At 37.2% G+C, this 19187-nt stretch overlaps 1 protein-coding gene across 1 annotated transcript in view; it reads left to right on the top strand.

The window, feature by feature from the left end:
* Window positions 1-3284: 3284 nt before the first annotated feature.
* Window positions 3285-19187, top strand: part of LOC135075982 (proto-oncogene tyrosine-protein kinase ROS) — a 39335-nt gene continuing 23432 nt past the window's right edge. The window contains 10 exon segments of the mRNA XM_063970429.1: window positions 3285-3652; window positions 6371-6430; window positions 16578-16637; window positions 16731-16821; window positions 17023-17243; window positions 17538-17786; window positions 18049-18196; window positions 18316-18444; window positions 18524-18836; window positions 18914-19123. Of these exon segments, the coding sequence (XP_063826499.1) occupies window positions 3437-3652; window positions 6371-6430; window positions 16578-16637; window positions 16731-16821; window positions 17023-17243; window positions 17538-17786; window positions 18049-18196; window positions 18316-18444; window positions 18524-18836; window positions 18914-19123 (1697 nt within the window). The 5' untranslated portion in view covers window positions 3285-3436.

The following is a 19187-nucleotide window of genomic DNA, read 5'->3' as shown; positions in this document are numbered from 1 at the left end:
CCTCAAGATATTAAAGAACTGTCCTTTAATCAGTTTAAGACCACATTGCAAAAGTGGCTTGTCGCGCGATTATTCTACTCTCTCCAAGAATTTTTAAGCTATAGGGAATAATCAGCAAAAAGTAATACCGTAATAATTATATGTAATATCAATATTTCTTCGATATATTTGCATGCTATTGTTGATGGCTGGATAGGTGATCATATTTTGTTATTTTCGACCTTCTGTACAACCTATTCAAAGACAAATAAATATTTCTATTTCTATTTCTATGCGCTATGTTTATACTATTTCTTTCTGTAAATAACTAGGTACTTTTTAGGTGCATGAAATTTAACATTTTTACAGTCTCTTGTAAAAAAATATTTTAATCTTATCAGCTACATAATAAACCTTCTGTGCTAACAAACTACGGAAGCGATGTATAAAAATAAGTATTTTACGTATGGTTAATGAAATTCTTTCTATTTATTTATTGATAATAATTAGTAGAGTGGATATAATTACAGTAGGACGCCGATTATCCGAATTAATTGGGACCGGGGTCGATTCGGATAATCGAAAATTCGGATAATCGGACATAGACTGGTAATAAAGAAAAAGCATGTTAAAAACGAACTGTCACACATAGAATAAACTTTAATAACTGTGTTTACAGTTCTATAATAACGCTCAGTTGAAATATATGTAGACTCCTGCGAGTTCCAACTTGTTACACCAATACAAAATAAAAATTACTTGGTTTTAATTTTATAAATTACGCATAGGACCGATTCGGATAATTGGCGATTCGGTTAATCGGCGTTCGGATAATCGGCGTCCTACTGTATTGGCAATTTTAGTAAATTAGAGTATTGCTCGTTGACTCTAGCGCCATCTAGTCGAGTTTTCCCTAACGTCTACTTCACTCGTAGCACCCTATTGATAAATATTGTGTAGTACGCTTGCTTTGAACTGGAGATTCAGACACAATGATTCACTATGGTGCGCTCTAGATGGCGGAGCTATGGTATCTCATTGAGTTATTGTATTTTTTCTACAATTTACTGAAATAATGGCGGCTTTACGTTTAGGATAAAAAGCAAAGTTCAGACTTTAATTGAAATATTAGAATTTTATAGCTATCAGAGTTAGTAATTACAAAATACGAGATATATAATTTTTTTTTGGAAAAGCTGAAATTCAGTTAATTTATTCTTAAAATAATAATGTACTTATTATTTTCAACCGACTTCAAAAAAGGAGGAGGTTCTCAATTCGACCCGTATGTTTTTTTTTTTCTATGTTTGTTACGCGATAACTCCGCCAATTATGAACCGATTTGAACAAATCTTTTTTCGGCGTATAGGTAATACCTCAAGGGTGGTCCCATTTAAATTTAATAATAGAAAAAACAACCCCCAAGGGTGGAAAATTGGGGATGAACTTTTTTATACGCAATATCTCCGCCGATTATAAATAAATTTGAACGATTATTTTTTTGTTGAATAGGTATTATCAAAAGGGTGGTTTCATGCGAATTTGAAGAAAATATTTCACCCCCAAGGGTAGAAAATTGGGGATGAACTTTTTTATACGCAATATTTTTAATTTTTAGTTTTTTTTGTGTACACGCATTTGAAGTCGGTTTTATTTTTTTTAAAAGTTAATGCCTTATTCTTAATAACTTTCTTTGAATGTAATACAAAGTTAATTACTACATTTAATCAATATTTTTACAGGTGCGTTTATGTCTTTTACAAGGCAAGATCAAATCATTAATAATACGATTATTTCTATTGCATCTTGTTGGTCACTAAGCGATGCATATCACCTCCAAAACATTAGGAATGGAAGAAGGGTAACGCCTGACACAAAGTAATGTATAATAACATCGGTTTGTAAATTGTTGCAGATAGAGTCGAGTTTATACTTTAAAACTTTCTGTCAGCTGAGTATGCCATCTCGCTGGATAGCTGTATCGCTGTTCTGGATTTAAAATAACGAAGGTAAGTAATAAATAATGTGTAGGTATCCTAATTAATGATCTTGCTCAAATTTAAAGTAAATATAGTTTTAGCTGATGTTTTGTCGAGCAGTGGACTTATTTTGGTTGAAATGAACGAACGAAATATAGCTGTTTAAAGTTGTCTTTCCAAAATTATTGTAATTAAAACTGTAGTCATGTTAGGTATAATTGAAATTACTTTGTTTACTGGTTCTTAATTCGTTATCTCTAACTCGTATTCATAAAATAGTCCGGTCTTAAGGTCGTTCCCACGATTAGATAGAAATTGTTATGGAAAATCCAAATTAATAATAAAAAATAAAGTATTATTAATAGTAAATATTTTACTTTTTATCACAGTTTCCCGACAAATTTTAACAGACAAACCATGCTCAGTTTGATTGATACATTATGATTGATATTTTTTCTAGATGTAGCTTTTGTGAGCTGAAAACACAGAAGTATTTTTGTTTTTGTATTCGTACCTACATTATTTATATTGGTACCTACCAATATAAATTTATATCTTCCGGTGTCCATTTACGTACGTATGCCTGAGCATTATTTACCTAAAAATCTAGTAAAATAACTAGTTAGTACCTAGATGAAGTCATCGGGTTGAGTTCGTAGAGGAATGCCGCGGACTAAGCGTGGGAAGTGGAATCAACTTGGTGTGTCGTTATATCAATTGGAAGCCGCGCGTCGTCCTTGCTCCACCACGCCATGACCAATGTGCCATAAACCACAGAATTAGGATCAACAAGGTCAAACGGCAGTAGAAAGTAACGAGAAAATATTGTCTCAATGATTAATTTTGGTTTGCTTAAGAGCGAAATGTTATCTGTCCAATCCTCTTGGCACCTCTTATCACTGCACTGCATACTAGGTACTTACCTGTGTTTAAGACTGTCCTATTAAGTTGAATGAATAAAACATACGCAATGCAGCTTAACTAAGGCTGAAATCTGCTACGACATCTACGAGAATCTCAATACTAATACCTCGAAATAACTACGCCTAAGCTGTTTTCTGAAACAGCGTGAAAGTATGAAAACACACTAAGAAATTGAAGCCAGAGATTTTTGTCCCAATATTCTGATTCAAATTCAATAAATCACTTGATGAAATCAATTTAAATTAGTGTACTGGGCGTCGTTTCATGAAATGGGCGTATCTGCTATTAATTAGTGGTTACGGCTACAGGTAGAGCCGTAGCAGCGCCCAACCGTAGCGCGGCGGGCGACGCGTAGCGCGTGCGGCGGCGGGCGGATGCGCGCGATTCAGTCCACGAGCGGCTTTCGATGCGTGCGCGCCACCTCGCCCGCGCTTTCGACTACGAACGTTATGCCGTTACGCGCGAAAACTCTACATTTTGATTAAATAAACAAACACATCAAAGGACCCTAGATCTCTTTTCAAGACTGATTATAATGTGATATTGGAGTGCGAATGTGGACATGTTTCTCGTGGTCGGATGACAGTGCGCAGGAGTGGAGTCGGTGGAGGAGCACAATGAGCGCGCCGCAGAATTGGCACAAATGGCTAGTGTTGTCGCTGCTCGGATTGGCTTTGTCCGCTCGGCCAATTGGCTGCGATTACAGTTCCATCACCGAGAAATTTGGAGCGGAAGCCGTTGCTCGGTGCAATGAAAAATGTCCCTTCCAGGTTCGATTTCCCAAATAAGTTCATTATAACTTTATAAGGACTAACCTACCCTTGATTCTATTTTATAAAGTATTGGTATAAGCTAAAGGTTTCAATAAATCAAATCAAATATGTGTATTTTACAATATTATTATACATTTTTCAGTAGAATACTTACTTTCTTCTTAAAATTAACATGAATATTCAATGTGTTCGTATACCCAAAACAGGCTTTTGCAGATAAGAGCAATGTTTATATGCATCACGAATAAACCTAATCTGGTCTTAGGTCATTTTTTGCAGTGAATTATTTATTGTCTGATATTTAATCAAGATGGTCTTGTAGGTGTTGTAATTTATTTGTAAATCTTAATCAGTAATGGGCTAATGCGAGAAGCTGTCGTAAAATATTTGTTTATCATTTGATTTCTCGTTGCGCCAAATTACCCATTAATCATTACAGTAATAACTAGAAGCCATATAACTTATCCAATAACCTTTTGTCCTATCGATAATATCGCAAGTAATAATAGAAAACCGCGAATGAAATAGATGCAGTCATTGATAGAAAGCCGTCAATGAATTACTGAATACGCGGGGGCGAAGACGATCGCATACTTATTGTTTGTTTGCGCTCGCGCAGGTTCAACGCACATCTAAGTAATTGTGAACAATTAGCGATCTACTGTAATGAACGCGGCGCTAAATATAGAGCGTCCCTACACTTCGGCCAACTCGCTGGATTAGGCACTCAAACTCTGGCCTTGGTCCTGATTCTACATACGGATTGTTTACATCTTAACTGGCTTTATTAAATCATACATGTACTTCGAATTAATTATATCTTAAAAGAGCTTTAGATGGCTAGTAAAAGAATATAGAACATAGAATTGGAACATGTAAAGCTAGTCCTCTTAACACATCTTATCATTAAGCGAACTCTACTACCCTGCAGCCATGGTGATGGTCCACCATCACCACTTCATTTTCATAATGTTAATTACGATCTTTTCAACTTATATACTAACTATAAATACTTGTACAGCACAATTTTCATCTTTTCAACAAAGTGCTGTCCACTAATGAACTAAGTTAAAATTCATTATTTTCAGTAACAAGACTTTTACAAATCAACTCTTTTTAGCATTAACTAACTGTACCACTGTTTCGGTACAAAAACGTGGGCTAGCGCTGATATGAAGCAACCAAGAAACTCAGCATCTTATTTACAAGATTAAAGCTTTTAATCCAGTTAAGTACGTTGAGTACCGTACACCGTTATTCACAAAACAAACTTAACTGCAATAGTTTCATGTTACAAAACACCCCATGTTTGATTCGTGAATGAGTCTTTTTCCAAAAAATCCCAAAGCGAAAACCACACGGTATCGCGTTTCGCTGCGAAGCCTTACAGAAGCCACCGCTCCACCAGATCGGTTCCGGTCACACGCTTGCAAAAAACTGATACCTATGAGATCTCTTTTTTTCACCTGATTTACAAAAAGAGATGTTTTATGTTATTATTAAGAGTCGCTTAGGCATGGAATTGGCATGAATAATATTCTATTATGCTCTCATAAGGGGTTTTAAGATTTTTACATAGAGTTTGTTTGGTCTTCAACCCCTTGGGTTATTGAGTAAATACTTTTAGTATTTTACCTACTCGTAGAAGGTCCAAAGGGCCTATCGATCCCTCCAATTTTAAGTGGGATTCATCGATATTCTGATTGAAATATTCAAAATAAACGCAATTTCTTTGGTAGCTTTATTCTCCAACTTTGATTATCGCTTATTATGCCTAACCCTTCTAATCAGGGTTGACTGATAGAAAATGCTTGTTACTTGTAGGCATGTTTTATTTTACGGTGTTGTTATAACCAACCAAAATATTTATCAAAAACTGAATAGTCGTATTTGATTTTTGTCCATGCATAAAACTCTCTCTCTTCTAGCTGTCACGTATACGTGCTATAACACGAAAATTTTTGTTGGGTTTACCAGAATTCTAGTAATCACTACGAGGTATTTTTTTCCGTGCAGGGTAAGGAGATTTCTCTTACTTCCTATCTACTTGTAATAGTCAAATTCCAGTCACTTAACTGGTATTTTAATGTAATTGTTGATTGTATCATATAAAACTACGCAGCACAGAACGTGCGATGTCAAATCAGAGGTTAATCGCAGGTAGGACCCGCTCACGCTCCGATGCGCACGCGCCGTCACGCCGGAAGCTCGCTGGCTCCGGTGGACATCCTTCGGCCGTTACAAAAACTAGCCCTCGATTACTTTTTTGAAGACCCATAATTATTAGGCTATCTCTCCCTTTTTATGAATCCGCCGTGACAGGTTAACTCTTGAGTTCTGTCGTACAGTCAGGTAAAAATCATAGACATTGTTGTATAACATTACATAACTGTGTGTGGTCTATGATAACAGATTTTAAAACAGTGTTAGGTCAGATATTTTACCGCTGCTTTTTTAAATAATAATATAATTTGATAATAAAAATTGTAACAATAATCATCCGAGCTTTGTTTAAAAGCCAGATTACAACTAAGGCTAAATTATTTTAACCGAACCGAACCAAACTATAACCATACCATATTCCGGTGTTTTTGGACCTAAACCCTAAAAACTAACTACAATAATTGAACTCTACATTATTTTTTATTCTATTTTGAATTTCTAAGGAAAAGTTACAGCTAAATGTTACATTAAAATTATGCGTTTCTTTCACAGAATCGAACGGGTGACGTCCATTTTGATGTTAACTGTGGATCAGAATGCAGTGTCCAACAGGTAAGCACAATGAAATCATATGAAGTTACCTACTTTAATGCCATTATTACTTACTTATGTAAGTAATCAGGTTCTAACATTTTAGTACCTGAGAGATAGTCCGGAGCTTACTCTTACTTACTCGCTACGTTACCAAGATATACTAGATTTGTTAACTCTTATAAAATCGTAAATATTTACATGTAAAGCAATTGATTACTTTTGATTGTACTCTAATTGGTATCATATCGGTTGGCTAATTAGTAATATATTATTGGTTGTATTGTGACAAAATAAAAGCGTATTTTGTCTCGTAAAACGTTTATACGCGACAAATCATAAAAACGAACCAGTCGAGATAAGCGTAAGTTTGTTTTATATTTTATTGGCTATTGGCTAACCCAAATTTAACAGCTTCTGTTTGTAGCGGAAACTCAATCTTAGATAACATGCAATTTCATTCAAATTGTATGTTATAAATGGTTATGTCTTTAAAACATGTTTTTATTTCATTGTTTCTAATGACATTTTCAGAATTAATAATTAATACATACTTAAGTTAAGAAAAAAAAAATTGATCGTGTTCCAGACGTGTCAGCAATCATGTCTGGCATCTGTAAATTATAAACAACATTTACGGAACCGATTTATTTTAATAGCAAGTCGTTAAAAGAATACCTACTTAGTCGAAATTGTTTTTAATTAATTAATCAACACTTTAGTGGAGGACTAAACAAAATAACGGAGTCACTACGCAGCTACGGGGTGAGATGAGATGGTTGCCATACGAAAATAATTACACTTGACGGTAATAAGTTTTATAATTACTTTTAGATAACTGAATCGCAGCTCAACTATGACCTCGTAACGTGATATACGTATGTATTAAATGAATACTGTTTCAAAAACATAACGATAAACTGCACATTTAGATAATTGTAAATAAGTTGTAGTTATAAGTACTTATTTTGTAAGGTTCAACACTCTACCATTGTACGAGATACAGGTTTCGTAATGCAGATAGATGACGTCCTTACAATATAGGTCAACTAAGAGCTTGTTTGTGACCGTAACGAATGGACACTAATAGAATAGGACCGTTTGAGGTAGGCAAAACAAAACGAGTCGTAGACTGAGTTTTCTTTTGTCTAAAACCCTGCTCTACTTGTAAACAGACACTCAATGACACCTGTTTGAAAAGTTGGAGGCAGCGTATAATTTTCTGCTGTTCAAAACAATACCTTCTTGTAACAATTATAGCTTCACAAAGTTTCGTTTTAGTGAGTTAAGTTTTGTTCTCACAAACTCATGTTATCCATCATTCGGTGCACAAAAACTGACATAAAACGTAATGTTCCCGCCAAAGCTTGACAGTTACTACTGTTTAATGTCAAAATTATCAGTTTGGTCCAATTTAAGCGGCGCGGGCGGCGGCGCAAAAACAGTCAAGTGGGTAGCCGGGGCGCGCACCCTCCGCGCTGCAAATGAGCTCAATTGACTTGTTTCCATGAAATTATTATTTGTTATGTTATGCTTCACTTTTATACTGCCATAAACCATTGTTATTATAACTCAAGCTTTACAAAACTTCATAATTTGCAACAATAATTTATAATGACTTAACTTTGCAGAAATGTTACAAATGTTAAAATTAATTAGACTGCGTTCGCTTATGAAATGATAATTTAATTTGCATTCCACACAGACTAGAGATGATAAAGGTTGCACACTTGAAAAACAACGGGTATAGATAGCTATTCAATAATAAATAATAACAAAGTGAACATTTAATTACTAGCTCAACAAGATTGTGTGTCTTGTAAAACAATTTATAAATATCAGGTATGCATTGAAATGTACTGGAATTCTGGTAACATGTTCTGGTAACGTCCATCAACACGTTGCACCTCGTTGCAAGCGGAGGGACTGGTAGTTAACACCCGCGGGCTTTTGCATCTTTCAAGTTGTTAACATTATACCTTTGCTCTACACAGGTTTCAACAACACAACTTTCCGTTAAATAGATCGTTTACACTTAATCTACGATGTAAACTTTTCGTCAGTTTATCCTGGTTGTGCTTTTTATTATTTCCTGAGGTTTTGGTTTTTTAATTGTTAACATTAACACTTCACAGTGTTCTCTGAACCTTTCCCTAATTAATGGAATAAATACTTAATAATTAATGGAATAAATACTTAAAGGTATGTTTCTTTCATTTTTGTAAATTTTATTAGTCGTTTTATTTTATTTTATAATGAATCGTTGTTCGTAATACAAACACATTATTTAGGTACTCGTATGCCCTTAGAAGGGTAGTGTTTTTTAAAGCTTTTATTTATTTAACATAACTAACTTTTCGTAGCTGTTATCCCTTGGAATTGTTGGCTATGGTAATTTTCAAAGCTGCATTCTGGCTAGTCTATGGTCTTCGACATCAGAGGCTGCGCCCGCGCGTGGTCCCATGGGCCAGCACGGAGGCGCCCGGACGCGGGTCGCGTGAGACTCCACGCCGGACGCGCGCAGGAAGGAAGCTGCTAGTTGCCAGTCAGCTCCCCCAGATCTATTTTAGAGTTCATTCATTTTACTCTATCGTTTTATAGGCTGTGCGTAAAGGGTGGCCGGCGCTGGCAGCACAGGAAACCCATATTAAATGGTCCAATAACTCTTGATAAGGCAAGTTCGTTAAACTAAAGATATTTAACTTTTCAAAGCGCTATCAGATGTATTTTATCTGTTTTACCGATTATTTTTCACGTACTAGATAATGTAATAACGTCATGTCTATGTTTTGTCCATGCACTCACGAGAGTTACGACTACTACATTTTTGTGGTAGGTAGGTAACAGTTTAATAGAAGGCTTCTCCTCCGTCTATCTCGCTAATCCATTTTAGTACAGTGCTATTATAGAATTATCTCATAAGTGCCACTAATGGTCTAAATTGAATAAAATAATTTTGATTTTGAATAAACACCTAACAAATCCCATACTTACATAATACTGTAATTCGTCGTAAAATATCATCAATAACCGATCCAATAAAACAAATGATCCGGATAGAAATAAAACAGGTAGACATACATGAACGCACAACCATTTAAAATCCCCGTGAGGGCCTGTGCCGGAATGCGATGCGAGCCGCTTGGCTGCCCTGCCTTCGGAAGTGGACAATCACAAACTGGAAGTGAAAAAATTATGCTCGTATTTCACACATAAATTATAAATTCACCAGTTCAAGTACAAAATGTACCTATGTGCTGCTCTACTATTTACTTGATTGAAGTGGTTCTGAAAATGCAAATAAAATTTTTCAGTATCCGTTCACGTTGGTTGTACTAAACAATTTTTTTTAACCAGATGAGGCACTGGTGTCTAGCTGATAATATAACAAGTGATTATTAACTACGTAGTTTTATCTTGCTTAATTTGTTCAATTTTGTCGTATCTACAGGAAATAACAAAACTTAGTTGACTACTATGGCTGCATTAAAGGATACTTCTATGTATCATAGTGTCTATGACAAACTGAAGACTTAATTAGGCTCTTTGATTAAGTATGTGATGTTGCCATGACTCTACCTTCTAAAAAGCTATGCGAACGTAAACAGACATTGTTGAAATCAAAAGGTTAAGGTAATTAGTTTAATTCAGTGTTTAACAATTCATAAATGTTAAAACAGTGTGGGAACTTTATAACGTTACGTTACCGATTATAATAATTTATTCGTAAAGGCAGTAGAGCAAAACCATCAAAACAACGATTCAAGCCGGAACTATAATGAGACCGGCCATTGACTTGGCGTCAGGTGCATTCATGAATATTCTGAATTTCAATATTATTATGTTGGACTTTGTGCGATGTAATGCTATCGTTAGTTAGGTTTTAAATGTTAATTAGTTGCAGAGCGTTATGGCTGCTGCTATGGGGTTCGTTTATGTCGTGCCCAAACTTGAGTTCACACGAGAACTTTCTCCGAAGTGCGCGTGCGCCGAGCACCAATTAGAATCATAATTGAAATATGTGCGATATGAAGACCACTCAGCCCTTTCATTAGCTAATAAACGCTGATTATGTTTGTTCATATTTGCTGTTGTCGCTCGCTTAAAGTTAGTGCATTCGTTTGAATTGTAGGTATGTTCTTGGTTTTGAGATCACTCTCTCTCGTTGTTCAGTGGTAGAGAATCCCAAGTCTCTCGACCCAAGTTTCGAATTAATCTGGGGAGCTTCGCAAAAAAATGCAAATTCCTCAGGGCGTCACAAAGGTATTGGAAGCCGTGTCCACAAACAATAACCTTTCTGTGACAAACCCAAAACATCTATGAAAAATGCATCCGTAGACCGTAGACCTTTTTTCAGGCAACTATTAGGCAGAAATTACAGTTTAAAAATAACAATTTTTGTTTCTCTCAGAGGAAGACCTCTTATTTATTTCTTCAATGGTAATGAAGTTATTTTTAGCCAAGAATGCCGCCGGTGCGTAGTTTAAATGATGATTGTCATTTCGTTACTCAACCTTTAAATTAAAGTTTTAGTTAGCGTCTAGCGTTGATTAAGACCCAGACGTCTTAATATCTAAACGCAGCTTGATTTTAGGAATCTAGCATTTCCTGGTGGGAGTAAGCTGTACGCAACATGAGTTTCTTTGTTCTTATTTACCTTGTTTGTTTATGTAGTAGTTCTAAGGTACTCGTAGTTTGTCAAATATGGTAAAGATAAACCTCATAATGACGAGCTCGAAAAAAACAAGTGGAATCCATTAAAATAATGCATGATAATTTAAGGAATCCAGATACTGTTACCATAAAGAGCTGCACTCGGCTTTGTCGCCCGCTAATTCCTATTTCCTCATTACGTGGACGGTTCCCCGCCTGCGAGCTGCGCTTGCTTCGCCCATTCAATACCTCACCCCCCTGCGCAGCGATCCACAATACTCCAAGCCTTTCCTCTCCCCGCACTGCTCCCGTTCATCCGCTGAGCGAAATTGTCGCGAGTGCACTCAGCCGCAGAGTGTTATGATTTATTGTCCAATTATTGTACTCTCGTCCGCACAACACAAATAGAACATTTGGTATTATATCCCCTTGTTATCTTACGACAACTTCAATCAGTGTTTCCGTAGATTGTTGATGTTTTGCCTTTATCATTGAAAGTTACTAAGGTGAGCTCCACTAACTATTATTTCCGTAGATTGTTGACTCTACGTTTTGCGTTTATCATTGAAAATCACTAAGGTGATCCCAACCATTTATTAGAAGATTCTTAAGCGCAACTAAGTATACACTTGTAACTGCTAAGTGTTGGCAACCTTGAAATCTATTGGAGATGCAGCGGCATAATAAATGCTTTACATGCATGAAAATAACGGTGCAGTCCATATAGTTTGTAAAAACGTTTTCAACATATTCACTAAATGATAAATACTTAGCAGCTTATGGAAGATACTATTTTAGGATCGTTTGCCGCGATGACCTCTACACAGCTCGCGGTTCATGAATGGGCTAACTGGGTTGATCTATATCGGCTTCGGTCTGTATATTTAGCGACAACAAAATGAGCAACGGCCATTCAAGTCGCCTGGTAGAGGCCAGCACGGCACACTAGACAAAATGGAGAGGAGAGCCCTTGAGGCGTCGGGAGTGCGGGCGGGCGCGGTGTGGGCCCCAATTTGCTGCATTATCCAATTGCCGGAGACAACCAGTTGGCGTGGGCCAGCTCGTGACCTGCTCACATATTTTGGAGTTGTTTGACTTACATTTATTTACGACATATGTTTTCCTTGTTAAAAGAAGACATCACGAGCTAATTTCGTAGTGGATGGTTCAAACCCAGAAAGTTCATATTGCCTTGTCCATCACAAGAGAAAAGTCAACTTATAGAACATACCGACGTTTACGCAGTGGTCTTCAAGCACCTGTTTACCGTCAATTGCTAGTAAACCACCTCCTTCGTGTCGAATCGTATCTTAATGGATTAATGGGACAAGATAGTATCAGAGTCACCATAATCGTAGTTCCTATCACGTTAGCTCTGTAATAGACGTTATACACGTGGGCATAAATCATAATTATAGAATTTAACTGTGCGTTTGATTTATGATCACGATATAAACAGATGATGAGGTCGCGTAAAATCAGCATATAATGTAGCAGACGACACCCCATGTTATCAGGGGTCACGACCGTTAGAAAAACAGCAATATTGCTCGATTCTTATCGTCCTCTGGCGCCAACTTACAAACCCAAAAATAAATAAATTAATTTAAATAAAAAATGCAATTGTTTTCCCACGTATGTATCACTGACAAAATGTAGAGTCGAACGGTTTCAGTCAAGGGTCAAAATATTAAGATATTATTGTGTATATTTTTGTGGGTTAATTTTGATACTGATAATATGATATATTATTGGAAAATAAACGTACTTATCGTTATTAGTGATAGCTTTTGCCCGCGGTTTCGCCCGCGTGAAATTCAGTTTGTCACAATTCGTTATCATAAATCGTTCAGGAGTTTATGGGTTAAAAAGAAACAAACATACATCCATTATAATATTAGTAGGATAACTTACTACAAAAAACATGACTGAATTATCAGTATGGTTTCATCATCATTGATTTCAATCTTTCTAACCTGCCTATCTTACATAGAAGTTTAAGGTGACGAACTTTGTCGGATATTCTTAAGCTTTGTAAGCATTAGAAAAGTGAATTCCATAATCTGAACGTTAACTGAGAAGTACACACCATTCCTGTTGCATGACGAATCATATGTATATTAATGCTATTAGATAACAAACATAGCCGTTTAACACATAGCAATTAACAAGCAAATTATCCGTGAGTGCTTTCACAGCGCCCTGCATCCGCTGCGCTCCCAATTGGACTTCCGAGCTGTTTCCGAAATCGCTCCACGACCGACGCCACATTAATGACCCTACAGGGAGAGCTATTGTTTTGTTATTATTACGGCACGAGACAGGATGCTGGCTAATGAGCCACTAATTTACTTAGCCGCTTTAATAGCTCCCTGTTATTAGGACATTCCGTTTATTTTCTATTGAGAGCAATAGGGCTTGACATTTGGTTGTTACAAGTACCTACAATCTTTTTAGTGGTAGGCGCAATAGTTTTTTTTCAGTCCGCTTTTTTTTGCAATTATAAGTCTTCTTTGTACTAATTAATAAAATTATTATTTCCAAGAAAGTAAGTAAAGGAATCGTGTAGGTAAGAACCACGATAATTTCAAAGTTTGAAAACAATATCTGACTTAAGTGGTACAAGTGGTACGAGTAGTAGCAGTTAGCAAGTTCAAAGTTTACGTACAACATGTCAAAGGGACCAATATGGCCGTAATATGAATTGACAAGTATACATATGCTGAATGAGTCCGTCCGACAGAACTATAAATTGTTCATGAGGCCCAGGGCGCGGGGCGTGGTGTTGTGACAGCCATGGCGGAAGAGGCGTGTTAGCGGCTGCGCCGGCGCACTCCGCCTGATCGGATGCAGGCGTGCTTTTAAAGAGCCACTTGTTAATTTACCGGAAAAGAGGCCTCAAAACCATTTTGTTGAATTGATATTTTATTTGAATGCCACTTTAAAACTTCCCATAAAACAGAACAGAGCCTATTCTAGCCACCGCTGAACTTTTGAATGCCCCGATTCTGATCATAGTCTTCACATTCCACCTGCCTGCGCACAATGCGTTTTGCTAAGTAGCTCCATTAAAATGTAAACAGTTATTTTTAACTGTATCATGCTGGTATGTATCTAAGAGGCAGGTATTATTGTTGTCAAATACCTGCCTATTATAATCAAATACGTTTTTTTAAATCTAACAGTCATTTACTTAGTTAATAGGCCGGTGGTCCCTGACGTCAGGCGGTCCAGATCTCGCTGGGCGATGGCAGTGCGTGGGTCAGCCCGCGACCCGCAATTGGCTCGCCGAAACAGACGCACTGATCGCGGCGCCCGCGCACACTCATCGCGCGTTAATTGTTCCGCGCGTTTTAATTGTCATGAATCGCCAGACGAGCGATCTGCATGCATCAGAATTTCATGCTTCCTGTATACAAAGCAAAAGCATTGCGAAAACATAAACAAATGTTTTCGGAGCTAATTAATAATGTAAAGTAGGTAATTTTGAAGTTAATTTTCATCAGCAAAGTCAAATACCAAAGTACATCTTCCTCTCTAGATAATTTACCATTTTTCGATTCGTAAAGTTATATTTTGCACGTAACAAAGTGAAGCATTGTCTTTGACTCTTTGAATCGAAAATGTTATGTAGGTACTATTGTCTACCCAACTATGCTACTCCTAAAATTGAGAGCAAACTAATGAATGGTACTGTAATATGGTTCGGACGTTTGTACGACTAATTATAACTAATCTATTATCTACGAAACAATAAATAAGTAATTTGAATGGTAGCTCAGTTCGTTGATAACTTCATAATTGAGGTGAGGGACACCCACTGTGTAGCTAATTGAATTTATCTAATAATTCACATTACAACACGCAATAATATACTTGTTTAATTTCGTCACGCAGGACAGTTACCAAATTGATATCGAGAAAAATTAAGGGTCAATTGGTCATATTGAAAGATGATCAATTGTTTTTCTACAGTTTGTTAAATTTTATTATTACGTAAGTTTGTATGTAATTATGTGCAATTAAATAATTATCCTAATCAACATGTGAATAGTCATAAATTAAGGTGCTCTACCTACAATTAGGTAGATAAGAATCGTTTCCCACGCAAGAAAGTGAATTGCCTATCTTGGGTGGGTGTCCAAAACTATTCCACCTTACTTCCGCCGTCTTGCCGCAAACCTGCCACCCCGTAAAGGTCGCCAGCCTACCGTAAAAGTCCGTTACTACTCATTAACGTAAGCACACACGTATGTCTTATCTTTTCTTCAAAGCACTATCACTCCTCGGGCATTAGTTTAACAATATTTGGACATGACTGTGATTTTTATTACAATAATATTAGGTTTCATACTTACAAATTGCTTTTAAAACTCCTGAAACGTAGCATTTTCAGTAAGATTTCTTCACAGAAGGATGTAGAATCCCAGTCAAATTGTCCCTGTTTGTATTATCGCAAACTTTCTCACGCAAAAAATGACAAGAACCAGAACCAGTGATACACGAAGCTCTCAAGATCGGCACAGATTCTGGCGCTTGGCTCTCGTTGTTTACACGTAAACACGCGATGTGCTTGCACGTGTTCCGCGTAAACAACTCGCACTCCTGCGCATAAATTACGAAACATTTTTAACGGTTCCTAATAAACAGAAAGTTGTTTGATTCCGTTTTGGAACGAGTCATCAAAATTAGTGTGTTGGATAAGATTGAATTTTTGTTTTACATGAGAATATTACATTGATAGCCATGATAATCAAGTATACAAAACCTAACGAGTAACCTAGGAAAGACACCTCTATATGGATAGGACTTATAGGAATCTAAACAACTAATAATATCCAACTGTAATTAAAATTCGACTAACTTTGGTAGGTACTTACTTATTTTATAATATGTATTTCTGAATAATACAAATAAATAAGTAGATATTAGACTTACAAATTGCTTTATTTGATTAACTGTTCAGTCCGTGTCATGGAAGTTAAATATGGTGGCGTTAAAATTTTGGAAGTATCAAAATAATAGGTAAAGTGAGTGGTGGCTATTTAATTGCATTAGAGCCCGCACCATTTGCCGCTAATTGATGTAAATCACCCAGGATACAAATGCTTCGCGCCTATCTTGTCATCACTAAGTTAATATTCGTTTTTATAATGAATGACACAGACAGACAGCTCTTAAACTGTGATCAAATCTACATTGGTTTAACTTTAATTTTTCACTTGTTTTTCCATCTACACCAATATTAGAAACCATGAACTTTGATGAAAATTGACAATACTCTATGCTTCCAAATGAATGTTAAGTAGGTACACTTGGGTTATAAATAGTTAGGCTACTTTCGCTTTATCGAGCAAAATCTACTAAATCCAATCCTTGATAGTACCTAAGTACCTTATTCGGTCATGTTTGTAACCCTTTCCACCCTAATATTCACATCATGTTACGCTCTATTGTCCAATTATAATGGTTTTCACGCTTCAGTCATCTAACAAATACTTTTTATTGTTCCCAGTGTGCGGTTGGGTGCAATCTTTGGAGAGAAGGATTGGAAAATTCATGTCAAGCGGCATGCGTGAGTATCCATGGCATTTGTCGTGTTTTCTTTTCATAGAAATTACGTCCTGAAAAAAGTTGTTATGATCTAATTCCTGATTATTTCTTACAGAATGTTACATCCGAATCCTCGTTTTCGCGGGAACTGTATTGTGTTATGGGATGCAATGAGGCTCTTAATACATACTTTCAAAAGTTAAGAGGTAAGGAGACCATTTCTATGACTCTACATTATACCTACTTTACGTATCTTTATCGTGAAATTAACTATTAAATTATGCTTGGCCCAAAGACTGACAGGGAGAGAATGCCATGCATTACGTTTGCCTTCTATAGCTTGTTCTATGTGCAATATATGTTTTAAAATAAATAGACAAGTTCAAATGAAACCTTTTATCTCCAAGAGTTGATTGGAACCCCGCCTGCGCCGGCGCTGGTGGCTGACAGCCTGACGGCGACCTCGCTGTCCCTAGTGTGGGAAGCGCCCACGCTGGGCAACCTGAGCTGCCTCGTCCAGTGGCGGTACGAGGAACTGCCCGGCACGTGGCAATACTACTCCAACACCAGCCACTCCGACCGGTCGATCATCCACGTGGAGAACTTGCGCCCCTATACTAAGTACAGGGTATGTAGTTTATCTACTTCATTGAATTATTGATATTTTACATGGTGTTTTAAGGGTAAAGTAATGGAAGAAAAATCACACAAGGAAGCAAAATCCCTCATTTTTGATGAAACTAGCTTTTGTAACCCGCGTAGCGTGCGACCAGTTAGTTTGTGACGAAATTACAATAATTTAGCTTTACATCAAAATAGCACAAGCTAGAAAATCTGGTTTAGTTATTCTTTTTAATCGAAACTATTCATAACTAACCTTCTAGCTATGTATTAAATATTACTCACGTCCATGTTTTGCTAGTTTCGTGTAGCAATCTTCCTATCGGGCCGAGGCGGGACAGGCGAGCCGGTGTACTCAGCGCCGTCGGTGGTAATCTCCACTCTGGAAAGCGGGACGCCCAGCTCGGCACCGCAATCGCTAAGAGCCGCCGCACCTGATGCCAGCCGCGTGTCCATCTCCTGGGAGCCCGGACCCTTCCCCAATGGGCCGCTCATATCCTACGTGCTGCGATTGACTGACACTCAGCCGAATACTATTGACGCCTTGGAGGTAAGTTTCATAGCTGAGGTTGTCAGGTCCGATTGATATGTCAAGCAGCTATGGCGCAATTTATTAAAATTGTTAGTTAATTGAGATCGCGACCTGATGAACTTTCTTTGCCATACAACGTTTATGGGAGAGTCGCGTTTTGACTGCTCATAAAAGTAAATTGACAAGGGTGTCCACTACCCTATTAACCTAGCAGTTATCAAACGTTAACGCGATGATGACATTTAATAGCGTAGGTTTACATTTAATCGCTTTATTTCAGGACATGCCAGCATCAAACAATACGTTGTTCTACATGTTTCAAAACTTAGCACCAGCTCGGGAGTACGAAGTCTCCGTCTCGATGCGCAATGCCGTGGGCGAGGGACCAAGGGCTTTCGTTAAAGTATCCACACCGCCGCTGCCCACGCGTGAGTGCATTCATTCAATAAACAAACCTATTTATTTGCATGTAGATCGCATCGTGGGTGCTGATATGCAAACCATTTGTCTATGTTATTGTATTATATCATCTAGTGCAATCTTTCAGCTGCACCCAGCCAACAACCTATTCTAATTGTGGGTGGAGAGCAAAACGTCTTAGCAGCGCCCGCAAATGATATGCTCTCCGATCCTATTGAGCTCTACAGCACTCCATCCGTAAATTACACGATTACTGGTATGTGAAACAAAGGAAATTGCTATTATTTCTTAAAAAATAAAATAGGAGTAGGTACTAAAATAACATTCCGTTTCAGGTGTTGGTTTGGATATCTCAAGCGACTCGTTATTCGTCTCTGTTTCTAATGGTTACGTATATCGAAGTACTCTATCAAAAAAAGGCAATACTGAAATCATTATCAGCCCAACTTCTTCCCATCCTTTAGACTTGTCTGTGGACTGGTTAAACCGCCATTTGTATGTGCTCGGCGTTGTACATTCTACGAGCAATTTGACTTCAATTGATCAATGGGAGATTATACGTCGTGACTTTGATGGCAAAAATCCGGTAGTTGCTTATTCAGGTTTTAATTCACGTCCAATTCATTTTGAAGTAGATGCGTATAATGGGTAAGCACAATATCTCTACTTTACAAACACAATTTGCAAAAGCAACCTAAATCTTTACCAATTAAAATTACTTTTAGGTACTTATTTTGGGCGCTTCGTGGTGGAGATCGTGGTGGCTTATACAGGCTCGACTTGGCTAACATTTCAAACGGAGTTCGTCACGATTCACCCCCAGAGCTGATAGTAAGAGATGCTCATCTCGGTGCTTTTACTGTGGACCACGCGGAATTCAGGCTCCTTGTTGCCCATCTTAAGAAAAATACTGTGCTTGCAGTCTCACTTGATGGGTATGTTTATGGAAAGTCGAAGTCGATAATCGTTTTGTTTCGTTATCTTTTGATAACTATGTTT

Source organism: Ostrinia nubilalis, chromosome 11, assembly GCF_963855985.1.
Source record: "Ostrinia nubilalis chromosome 11, ilOstNubi1.1, whole genome shotgun sequence".
NCBI lineage: Eukaryota > Metazoa > Arthropoda > Insecta > Lepidoptera > Crambidae > Ostrinia > Ostrinia nubilalis.
The sequence above is the reverse complement of the archived record's forward strand: the minus strand, read 5'-3'. Positions and strand labels throughout refer to the sequence as shown.